Here is a 12,531-nt window from a genome sequence, read left to right as displayed (position 1 = left end):
CCCCCCGGGGGCTGTTTAAAGGGCCCGGGTCCACCCCCCCTGCCACGAGGAAGCGATCCTGGTCCTACGCTTCCTGTCCCTGGGAAGGTCCCCTCTGCCAATCCAAACAGTTTAGCTAATCAATGAGAAATGATTTACAGGATGACAAATTCTGCATCATCTCCATGCACAGCCTGGGCAGTTTCTAATGTCACCACATTTTCCATGTTACCAGTCAAACCCACATTCTTCTCACCAGCCTGGTGGTGAACTGCTTCCTGTCTTGTCTTAAGACAACCCTGCACTAAGGAAGCAGCTATAATTAGTTTCTTTCCATTTACTTCCAGAAATTATCATTATCTCGTACTCTCTTCACCTCCTTCAGGTGTTCTCTCACATTACAGCCCCTCTGTAAGGACTCCACTCAGATACCATCAATGCCGCTTGCTGTTGGCCATGGGGGAAGCTACAGGATACACTTAAAAGGTGAAAAATTTATTATTTATGTCAACTGCAATTCAGCCTAAGCCTAAAACACAAACTAGGCCTTCCCCCACACTAACACCACTGTTAAACAGATGTGGTCCAGCATGACTGACTTACGAAAAACTACTCTCTTAAGAAAGCTTTTTCTGAAGCAGCTCATTTGAAGGGACTGTTCTTCTTCATGCAAATGCATTTTTTGTGCCATTTTAGAGGCTATCATTGCACTTTGTTCCAGCTGTAAGGAGTCTGCAGTGATAATTAGTACAAAAAAATGATGGTATGATAGCTAAGCTTTAAGTAATGAAAATGCTACAGAGAAGTGAAGGAGATCTGACAGCTAATGGGTTTTGGCTTTCTGTACAAGAAGGCAACTTGAGAAACAAAGCCAAAGGAGTACCTTAGCTTTCCTCATCTCAAAGGCAGCTTGGTTCACTCCTCTCCTGACTGAGGCACAGTCTGTGCTCACAACTGTTGTATCACAACCCCCTGTCTACTGGAAACACCAGATCTGCCCCTCACACCAGCCACTGCATGTACAGCATTCACTCTTTTCTACTTGGCTTGAACAGCTAGAAGTTGGTTTTAACTTAAACCCAGAACCTTCAGCTACATTTAATTCCTTAGCCCGTCTGGTTAAGAACCTCTTTCTGCGGGAAGTTTGTCACTCATCTTCATTCCACTAGAAAGTATTTGTGGTTATGTGGTCATTTCCTGTGTCTCCAAGACCAAGGGGGAGCAAAACCATCTTGCCTCGGGAGCAAAGTAATGCATTTCACTTTAATTCTATATAAAGTTACACCAGAGATAAACAATGGCAGAGCTGATGATGAGTTTTACAGGTTTAAGTTCTCACATGCTCCATTTCCTCTTAAAAAGGCAACATGTCGCTTCAAAGAGCCTCCCACCTGACCAGGGGACACTCCAGCTGTTCCTCCTAAAGATCAGCACCTCTAGGCCAGGCTTTAACTGTGTGACAATAAAACATGAAAGGTTTATCTTACAATGAAAACAAACGAACATGGCAAAGCAAAGGTCTTGATCCACGCCAGGCACATTTTCCCTCCCTTTCTTGCATGACAGACTCTTTGGAGGAAAAGACCACAGGAAAGAGTACAACCCATTTTTCACCTTCTCTGACAGTTTAAAATGTTTAACTAGAAAAACAGCCTCTTCCACCCCACATCCATCACTTCAGCCTAAACTCATTTACAGTGTCAACAGGGGACAGGACAGTTGTGTGGGCACCTCACCCCTGCTCCCCACTACACGTCCCAGCTACACAGAGCGTCCCAGCCACACGGAATTGGCATTAGGCAGTGAGCCCAGGCGCCAAAACTTTTTCTTTCTATGTTTTTGGCTCTTACACCTTCCAAGAAAAACGTCCTGGTACCGCCAATCAATCTAACACACAGGAGAGCACGCGCTGTATACCCAACAGGACATCATAAAAGTGTCTCGGAGAGAAACACAAATCTTCAGGATGGGCTCCTGCCCCATAAGAACATCTGGGAAAAGCTTTTTCTATAAATTTAATCAGCAGTCGCTCCAAGAGTGACACTACATGGTTCTTTCCTAGGCTACCCAAGTAGATACAGGCTGAGGCAGCTATTAACAGAGCCACACCTAGATGTACTTTTTTTCAATAGCTTGAAACTTAAAATAGAAGGATTAAAATATGCTCATTGACATCTGGTAGATGTGTTGCTGTTACTACAGCAGCTGGAAGGTTTTCAATTACTTAATCCCAAAACAAAAACTATTATTTTCCTTTGCCATTCCACACACACAAACACAAAAATGAGAGCTTCAGCCTCCAATCCCACTCTGACAAGATACATAAAGAATTGCTTTGCAAAAATGTGGAGGAAAGCTGCCTTCATACACCAGGGCCTTCACAGGGCAGCACTTAGCACCAGTTAGAAATCCGAGACCATGAAATCACTTATTTACGGAGAGAATTAATTTTAAGCAGACTCTTTGCAAGGTCTTAGTGGCAGGAACCAGATTTTCTTCAAACACCAACTTTGAAGCTTTCATTCCCATCTCCCCTGTGGTGTGGATTGTTTGCAGAGCAGACAGAAAAATGAGCAAGGACACGAGAAGAAAACACAGTGAAATTATATACCAAGTACTCACGAAAGAAGCAGAAAAAAGAGTGTTTTGTTTTATACCAGCATCTGACTGTAGTAATACAGAAAAATTGGAATAACAAAATATTAATATCCAAATATCATTATAATCAAAAATCCTGACATCTTTTCAGGGGCTGCTTTCACACTTAAGCACTCAGGGTCAGGTCAAGTGCTGCTCAAAGGCAAACCTTGGGTAAACATCAGCAGAGGCACAGGCAGTGGCACGAAGGGCCCGTGATCTCCCAAGGAATCACGGTGATACTGGACTAGAAACTCCAGCCTCACACCAGTGAATGAACTGTGAGACCTGAGGGCACTACGTTTTCTCCCTCCTTTAAAAGGGGAAGGGGAGAGGAGTGGAAGCTGCTCAATGATGAGATAGTGCAACTTTCCTGTGAAGGTGGGGAGGCCCTGGCAAAGATTTCCCAGAGAAGCTGTGGCTGCCCCATCCCTGGAAATGTCCAAGGCCAGGTTGGATGGGGCTTGGAGCAGCCTGGGGTGGTGGAAGGTGTCCCTGCCCACGGCAGAGGGTGGGACTGGATGAGCTTTAAGGTGCCTCCCAACCCAAACCATTTTGGGATTCTGTGATCAATATTGCACCAAGCTTTTAGACAAATCAGGGCTGTGCTTGCTTTAGAAGCTCATATGTAAAAAAACAGCAATATTCTGATAATACAGAAAATACCCCTCTGACAGGAAACTTTACCTTGTCTTACTGCAATTACATGTTCTGCGAATAAAAACAATAACATTGCTGAAAAGAAAGATTTAGCAGGAGTAAACACACCCACACTCAGGGCTTTTGCAGCCCAGCTATGAGGGTGGGCAGTGCTGCTGCTTCACACCCAGCCAGCAGAGGCTGGCCAGTACTGACGTCTGCTGGCCCAGCTCAGAAACAGAGGCAACTGAGAGCAAGAAGAGTTTCAGGGGCATCTCACTGGCAGGAATGAAGAGGAAAGGAGTCTGGTCCTTCTCAAACCTCTTGCTATTCATTTATTATCACCAAGGATGTGCCAGCAGCCCTGAAAGGATTTTCTCAGAGAACTGTTTCTGATATAAAAAACCAACGAAGTCTTGTTCCCACCTACTGCTGTAACATCTCAAGGACCAAACTTTAGAATATCACTTGGCTACAGCCCCTTTCCCCTGGGCACTGCCATTGCATGCCACCTCCAAAAAAGGCAGAGTTGGCATCTTATCAATGCACTAACGCAGAGGTCCGGGAAGTCAGCGCATTTTGGACTCATTTCCCGTGGAGCAAAGCTTAGGAGGTCTGGGGTTTGCAAAGGCTGCAATGGATTAGCCGATGGATTGTCACAGCTCTTCTCTCGGGTTCTCTTGCTCCAAAGTCCACCAAGAGCAGGCTGGCACAGCTGGTGGGACACACCACAGCAGGGCACATTCCCTGATTCATCCAGAGTGCCAGCCAAGAGGAACAGCAGGGGCACAATGCAGTTAGGAGGAGACCTGGATTCCTAAAGAGTTTCCTGTCTTTTTCTTCCAACAGAATACCCCCTTAATTTGTAGATGGACATTGTATTCAGAGCTCTGCTAACATCATAACTAAATATTGCTGTTAGATTTTTGACTAAAAGCCTATTCTCAGAACAGCATTTGCCCAACTCTTCCAAAGAAAACATTTTTTGTTGTCTGTGCTGCCTCCCTGCACAGCCACGAGCAGTTAATATTTACACTACTTGTTCTGTGCAAGACACAACTAGTAGAGCTGGATCTTCTGTATGACACGGAAAAATAACTTGGGGTTCCAACAAAGCTCACACAACAATGCAGTTGAGCATTGAGCACACATGAGCAATGTGTGCTCACATAATATCCCTGTTCTCCAGCATTAAAAACTAAACCCCAAAGGAAGAACAAGCCTTCTGACCTGGTAGTTAAGACTGGATGACCACGATACAACTGCCAAGCAAAAAACCACTTCAAAACAGGAATTTCAGGATTTTTGTATATTTAGACAAAGTCTAATCTAGTTTTCAGAAAGTGTAATCAAGTTTTATCATTATATAGACTGACTTTATCCTATTCACAACCATGTGAAAGATTATTTAAAAATACTGACATTGCAATCCATACAATGGTTCTTTCTGAAATATCCAATCTGTGGAATGACACAAACAATACAATTTCACCCTTGCCATTAACAGAACAGCTATTCAAGCAGGCCAGATGATGCAAGCCAGAAGAAATCATGTTAACAGTTGTAGGAGAATTCAAAGTGCCCTTTTCTCTTAAAAAAATCCCTATTAAATGGAAATTAGAAGCATTTTATTTTCAGATGTCAAAACAGAGGATTAGAGGAAAATGAAATCACTACACTGGATTATTTACAAGCTTCCAGGCTGAATTTTGGTCAATCACAGACATACATCAAAACATTTCTCTCCAGAAAAAAAATGAACTTCAACACAGCAACTTCACACACACAAGTCAGGAAGCAAACAGCTTCCCTAGGATTACCTTCCAGTGTCAGGGAAATTACAGTGTTCAACTCATTTAAAATAACAACAGCTTCAAAACAAACCAAGACATAAACCTCCCTCCCTTCCACACATACTCTTTATTGCCTCTCTGTCCCCTGGAAACAGCACATAATAATAATTTGTCCAAAATTACAGCCTTGTAGCAAAAAACACCTCTGTCAGTCTTTTGTGAATAATTGTCTTTCCAAATAAACAGCCATGAACTATCCATCAGTTAAACAAACAGACCAACCCTTTGAACCAGCTTTGGAGCCTGCAGGATGGAGGAAGACCACAACACTGTTTACTTCATCATCCCTCCTCTGCAGAGCTCTACTGAAAAGGAAGAACTGGCTGCAAAGGCTGGGGAGGACACAGGAGCTGAGAAAGGTTTGCAAGCTGGGAAGGAAAAGAAAGCCTCGGTAGTTGGAGTCTCTGTTCCCACACCCCAAACAAACAACTTTTCTGTCAGAAAGTAACAAGTAGCTTTTCTGCACAAAAAATCAGTATCAGAACCAAAAAAAGGAACAGAAAGTTAAATCATTTAAATGACTGCCTGGTGAAAAGCCCTGAGAATGGTGCAAAGCCAGAGCCAGCAAGACCTGGACTGTCCGTCAGAAAGCGCCTGGTCAGCTAAGAAAGCACAACCCAGTCCCCCACGCACAAACACTGTGCTCACAACTACATTTGGAATGGAAGAGGAACAAAACCACCTAGATACAGCCTCTTCATTAGCAAAACAAATAAATATCAGCCCTAATAAAAACGAGGTCACCACAAGCTCCATTTAACAATGGCTCAATGTTTTGCGCAGGCATAACCGGGTTTACTTACTCTGAAATTAAACACTGTCTTAACAACACCTGACAACATCCTCTGTTTGGAACTAACAGGAAAAAGTTAATACTAAATTACAAGATCCACACAGGTAGTAACCAAGAGCTTGAAAACATAATACAGCATTTCAAAAGATGCAACACAAGATAAATATTTATTTTGGAAGTTTTAGTGGCAGGAGATCAAGTTTTTTTCAGGAGCTTGGTCTCCAACTAAAACAGCATTGCACAACTACAAGCAACAGAGCTAACAACAAACCCCGGCTTACAAACCCCGGCTTACGCAGCGTAGTGGGAATCCTGATGGGCTAAGGACAGGCTGCACAGCCCCCAGCTGGAATTTAAAACCACATTATTGCTAATAAAGCCAGCCTGAGAGCTCTACCTCCCCTTCTCCCCCTTTTCTGTTTCCCATGTCCCTCCAGCCCTCAAACTAATCCACAGAAGTTATCTGTCCACAGTTCTCACAGACACTGGGAAATGTCCCGCATACAAGGCTCCAGAAATTCAGTGCTTTCCTGTATTTAGAGAGTCTGGAATGGGAAAACACTGGGCTAATCACAATGTTTGTTTTTCCCCAGCCACTGGCTGAAAAGATCTCCCTGGATGTAGCACTCAGGAAGGATGTAAAGGAGCGTTTGGGAAGGAAACTGCGGCCACCAAAGGGAAAAGTCTGACAAAAAAAGTAACACATTTACCAAATCCTATATCCCATGTAACAAGCACCCAAATCCTCAAGTAAAAAAGTTTATTTTCTTTCCTTCCTTCTTTCCAGTACAACAACCACCCTCGACAATTTATTGGAAACTCCAGCAAACTTTGCAGTAATATTACAAAAGCAATCAACACGACCACTCAAGGTTTTAATGTCCCTGCAGAGAAAACAATCATTCCCACTGGGATACCACGGAAAAATGTGTGTTGTCAGCACACAGTTCATGGAGGAGGTTGCCAACACAAATGATTCAGTTACTGATCAATTGTAAAAGCACACAAACCAGAAAAGTGCCCTCACACGTGAAGAGAAACACGTGTCTGAGCCCATCCCACCAGGTCTGGCACTAAGATAAAGAGATGCAGCACATGTGACCTTTTTGGGCAGTCTAAGGAAAACCATGAATTTGACTGAGATCTCTACTCAGCATCCTCGTGAAGCCAACACTGGGAATCCCTGGACTGGAGCACCAGTGCACGAGGCAAAGAAGGTTCTCTTTCTTCTGTTGCCACTTTAGGATGGAAGAAAACACCGAATCAAAACAAAAGGCCCACTGAAGAGTCAGGAGTGCAGGTGACAGACACCAAACTTAGTGGTGCAGACACACCTGAAGGACAGGGACATCCAGAGGGACCTGGGCAAGCTCGAGGAGTGGCCCATGGGAATCCCATGAGGTTTAACAGGAACAGGTGCTGGTGCTGCACATGGGTCAGGGCAACCCCCAGGATCAATCCAGGCTGAGGGATGAACAGATTGGGAGCAGCCCTAGGGAGAAGGACCTGGGGGTGCTGTGGGTGAGAGCTGGACATGACCCAGCCCAGAGACTCCCCATGCCCTGGGCTGATCCCCCAGCGTGGGCAGCAGGAAAGGGGGAATTCTGCCCCTCTGCCTCACTCAGGTGAGGCCCCACCTGCAGAGCTGCCCCAGCCCTGGGGCCCAGCACAGGAAGGACGTGGAGCTGCTGGGAGAGTCCAGAGGAGGCACCAGGATGATCAGGGGGATGGAGCAGCTCTGCTGGGAGGAAAGGCTGAGAGAATTGGGATTGTTCAGCCTGGAAAAAAGAAGGTTTTGGGGTGACCTAATTGCAGCCTTCTAGTACCTGAAGGGAGCTGACAGGAAAGATGGAAAGAGACTTTTTCCAAGGGCCTGGAGAGACATGCCAAGGGGGAATGGCTTCCCAATGACAAAGGGCAGGGTTAGGTTGGATAATGGCAAAAAATTCTTCCCTGTGAGGGTGGGGAAGCCCTGGCACAGGGTGCCCAGAGAAGCTGTGGCTGCTCCATCCCTGGAAGTGTCCAAGGCCAGGCTGGACGGGGCTTGGAGCACCCTGGGATAGTGGAAGGTGTCCCTGACATGGCAGGGGGTGGGACAGGATGAGCTTTAGGGTCTCTTCCAGAACAAACCAGCCTGTGATTCTGTGAAATCAACCCTGTATCCACTTCTTTCAGCCTTCAGGACAGAGGATGTACAGGATTCTGACATGTACAGCTGCAGCATGGAACAAGTTCTTGTTTATAATTTGGCAAACTTAATATTTTATGATAAAGCAACCAATGCTATGGAAACATAAACATATCCAGATATGTTTGCCAGACAAACCTGAATAGAATTTCATAAGGAAAAACACTGCTCTGGAGCACTTGACACTTTTCAAAGGTCTGTTATAAACAATGGAAGTTTCAGTTTACTTAAAATTATTAAACATCTTTTCTAATGGAAAAGTATTAAGCAACTAAAACCCCCAAGTTCCTCATCAGCTTTTAAGCACAAGGCCACTGCAGCAGCAAGAAATAAACATTCACATTTCCCAGATATTATTTATGGTTCTAAAAGAGACATCTGTACCAACATGGAACGAATACCTTTTGTCAGACACTGCATTTCTTGCTCTATACGTTGCATTGAAAGCTTTGGGTTTGCAAGCACATTTTGCGAAGCCACGAGCTCTGTCGCTCTGCAGCCGGTCACAGGGCGAGCACGGCGCTGCCACCAGCACCACCCCTAAAACTCACAGTACTTAGTGAAACCTCGCGAATGGTTTGCTGCAGAAAACTGAGGCATGGGCGTAACTCTCACCTTAAGGGCAAATAAATACGGAAAAAATCCAACAGAACTGCTCCCCTATTTAGCGAAAAGGCAGAACTACAAGGCTGGGACACGGACGGAGCTTCTCAATGTCACACTCCACACGCTGTATTAAGTAACACGTGCCAGAGCTCTCAGCCTGTCACGCTGCCTACCGCTTTTAATAAACGCGGCCCCCCTCGCACACGGCCTGATGCGAACTGCTCTGCACAGACTGATTCAAACCCACCGCCGCAGCAAAGCCGAAGGCAGGCAAGGTCGCGGCACGCCAGGACCCGGTCGAGCCTGCCCGCTGCTCATTCATTCCGGCCGGGAGGCCTCCCAGATTTCCTACGGAGCCCACATTTCGCACGGAAACCTCTTACATTCAACACAGGGAGTAACCAGAGGTCAAACACGCCCGGACCGCGGTAAGCCGGGGCCGGGCCGGGGCGCAGAGCTGGGAGCGGGCCCGGCGGGGGTCCGAGCCCGCGGCCAAGGTCACCTTACCAGGCCCGGGGTCGCCGACTCTACCCGACGCCGGGGACAGCTATGAGGGCGGATCCTCCGGACACCCTGAGCCCCTCCCGGGCTCACAACCGCTCTGAGGCGAACCCGGGGCGGCGGGGGGCAGTGGGCCCCGCGCCGCGGGGACACGCCGGCGGCCGCTCTCCCAGCTCCGGGGAGCCCCGGGGACCACCACCGCTGTTCCCTGGGCCCTCCCGCTCCGCTATGCCCGTGCCGCCCTTACCCAGCTTGACGGCGGAGTCCGCCACACACCGGTCCCACTTCCTGCCCAGGTCGCCCTCCGACGCCATCTTGCCCGTCCCCTCACCTCCTCCCCCGCGCAACTCTCGCGAGACCTGGTGCTCCACCTATCGCCCACGCCAGCAGATCTCGCGAGATTGCCCCGTCGCTGCCATGGTTACCGGCGGGAGGGCGTCATGGCCGCCGCGCCCGACCTTGGGCCCGGCCCAAAATGCCCTTTTTCCCCGTAGGATCCGGCCCAAAACGCCGTTTTGCCCCGTAAGACCGGGCTCGCCACGTCCCCAGCCCGCCCCGGGCTCCGCCTCTCCGTCTAGAGCTCCCGCTGTGTCCTTGTTAGCCCTCGCCTCCCTCAGCCTATGGCAGCGTCCCTACCTCCTCGCAGGAGCCTGGGTTGGGCCCGCGCCCGCCGCGCCCCTGCCCGCAGGGCTCTCTCCTCAGCCATGGTAAGAGCCGAGCTGTGCCGCAGGGCGAGGTTTCTCACTGCAGCGTTGGGTACATCACTGGACACACACTCCCGTGTAGGTTTTCCCTGGCAGGGGCCCTACATCCCGCACAGCTCCTGCATCACCTCAGCAGGAGGAAAAACGTTCCGTGAGGGTGGCAGAGCACTGGAACAGGTGCCCAGGGAGGGTGTGGAGTCTCCCTCGCTGGAGACATTCCAAACCCACCTGGATGGATTCCTGTGTCACCTGCTCCAGGTGTCCCTGCCTTGGCAGAGAGGTTGAAACGAATGATCTCCAGCAATCCCTTCCAACCCTAATAATTCTGTGATTTTTGCTGTCTGGCCTCAGTGGCTCCTCAGGGCTCGAAATGAGATACAGGTGTGTGAATAAAAAGACAGCTGTTGCCAATCCCTTTCAATATCCCAGGAATCACCTAATTTTAAGAGCAACCTGGGCCCCCCATATTCTTGTTTATTTGAGAAAAGGAGCTGAATAATTTCAGCAAGCACATTCTGTCGCATTCAGGAAGTTATTCCACACAATAGGTTGATAATTAGAATCACAGAATTGCAGAATGGTTTGGGTTGGGAGGGATAATAGAAGTTGATTCAATTCCACCCCCTGCTATGGGCAGGGACACCTTCCACTATCCCAGGTTGCTACAAGCCCTGTCCAACCTGGCCTTGGACACTTCTAGGGCCAGCCACAGCTGCTCTGGGCACCCTGTGCCAGGGCCTTCCTACCCTCACAGGGAAGAATTTCTTCCTTGTTTATATACATACATATATATTTCCTAATTTTAGAGGAAGAGGTTGTGGGAAGGATTCCCACTGACTTCTGGGGCTTCTGCAGCCCACCCTGCAGCGTGTTACAGCTTTGTGGAGCCAGCAACGTAAGTGTGAATGTCTTCAAACCTACTATAATGAATTCTGTGCTGCAAATGGTGTGTAGGCTGCCTGGAAGGCATTCTCTAAAAGCCCTGTGAAAAAAAATCCCAGGGTGTTTGTCAAGTACTAATGTCCCCATTCACACTGTGAGGCAATTTTTAGCTGGCATTACTTGTTTTCATTTCTTCAAGTTCTGGCAATTTTCTTTATTGAGGTGGAGGAGGTTCTGGTGCTTCATAAAACGGGAAGTTCTTTAGCAAGTCAATTAGAGACCAAAGTAGCAAACAGAAATGAAAAATTATTGAAGGTGGCAAAAATTTCATGACGTTATTGTTGGTTTAGGTCTTTTGTTTATCTTAAAAGTACAACTGGTTTTGATCTAGAGTCATGATGGAAGATTTTTACTTTTAATTAGTTTGGTTCAACTCCTTCACATATCACAGAACAATCACAATTGACTATTACTTTCACTTCCTTATAAAATCTAAATGGCTTTTTAAAACTTATTTTGAAAGGGACATGGTTAAACTGAGCCCTTGGAGGTTCAAGAGGTTTCCCTGGAGAAGGCAGCCTTTGTTCTGTAAGGGGATCGGATCTTCCTTTTTTCTTCCTTCCCCCTGCAGTTTGCTCAAACCAGTCTGCATTGCTGCATAGTTGGTATCCAAAATAGAACCACGCATCAAGTTACTTATAAAAATACCAACATGATCCAGCAGTTTTTTCCCTGAATAGCTGCAGAAGTGCTTTCTGAAACCACTGCCCCAGTGGTGCCAGCTCCACCCTCCCGTTTCCAAACAGCTCTGGAAAATATCAAGAGGGGAAAGATAACTTGAAGCCTCCAAAATAATTCTTTAATTTTCATCCCCAAAATGAAGTTCCAGAAGGCAGTGTTTAAAAGCAACCCAGAAATGTGGTCTTCTCTTGGCAAAAACAAATGCTCGGTGCAGGCCAGTGTAGTCTCACTTCACACTTACTCATTTTCAGGCTGTTGGGCTCCCTGGAAAACGCTGTTTTTCGGGATGAAGGAAGGAGTGGTGAGCTGCTGGATTGTGAGGCACTTCGTAAAGGGTTGTGTTGCTGTGTCTCAATGTATCCTGACAGCCTCACCTCAGGACCTGGTGCATTAAACCCGTTCCAAGGGGATGGAATAGTTCAGGGTAATTGTTTTGAACGTTCAGCTTCCTTTGGAGAAATCACTCTGCTGCATTTAAATCCCAGAGTCACTGAGTGATCAGAGGGGGCTCTGGAAAACGTTATCCATTAAGGATCTAGAGCACATTCTCTGTACCCCTTCCCCACCCCAGGGAAAAATTAAGGCAGGAGGGAATGTGTCCAAAGACAGGCTTTTCTCTCCATTGCTATAGTTACTTGGCAATTAGACCCTCGCAGTGTAATATCAAGTATTTATTATTGTGGGACTCCAAGGTGATGTTTAGAACATGCAGTTTTGAAAAACCTTTTTTGCATTTTACAGCCCAACATGTGCTGTCCCAGAATTCCTTCCCTCCCTTCTCTCCTCATGCTCTCGTCTCCTTTCTTTCCAGTAAATAAGTGTATGAATAAATGGAGGAAATGAAGCCAGAAAGCTTCAAAATGAGCCCTGTATTTCTCTGGTGGAAGTCAACTTCTAGTTGAAGTAGGTTCAGACCTTGTATCCCCAGTTTAGTTTACTCTATAACTGACTGAGTTGTGTATGCAATTAGGAGCTGCTTACCAGGAGTTAGACACTGCTGAGGTTTTC

The 12,531-nt window shown here is 47.0% G+C and overlaps 1 protein-coding gene across 1 annotated transcript in view; it reads right to left on the bottom strand.

The window, feature by feature from the left end:
* MINOS1 (mitochondrial inner membrane organizing system 1) overlaps positions 1-9,569 on the bottom strand; it is a 15,607-nt gene extending 6,038 nt beyond the window's left edge. Inside the window, exon 1 of the mRNA XM_008634304.2 lies at positions 9,444-9,569. Within this exon, the coding sequence (XP_008632526.1) occupies positions 9,444-9,510 (67 nt within the window). The 5' untranslated portion in view covers positions 9,511-9,569. The remainder of the gene's footprint in view (positions 1-9,443) is intronic.
* Between the last annotated feature and the right edge of the window lie 2,962 nt (positions 9,570-12,531).

Source organism: Corvus brachyrhynchos, unplaced genomic scaffold (genome assembly GCF_000691975.1).
Source record: "Corvus brachyrhynchos isolate BGI_N302 unplaced genomic scaffold, ASM69197v1 scaffold525, whole genome shotgun sequence".
In the NCBI taxonomy this organism is placed as follows: Eukaryota; Metazoa; Chordata; class Aves; order Passeriformes; family Corvidae; genus Corvus; species Corvus brachyrhynchos.
This window is presented reverse-complemented; position numbering and strand designations above follow the sequence as displayed.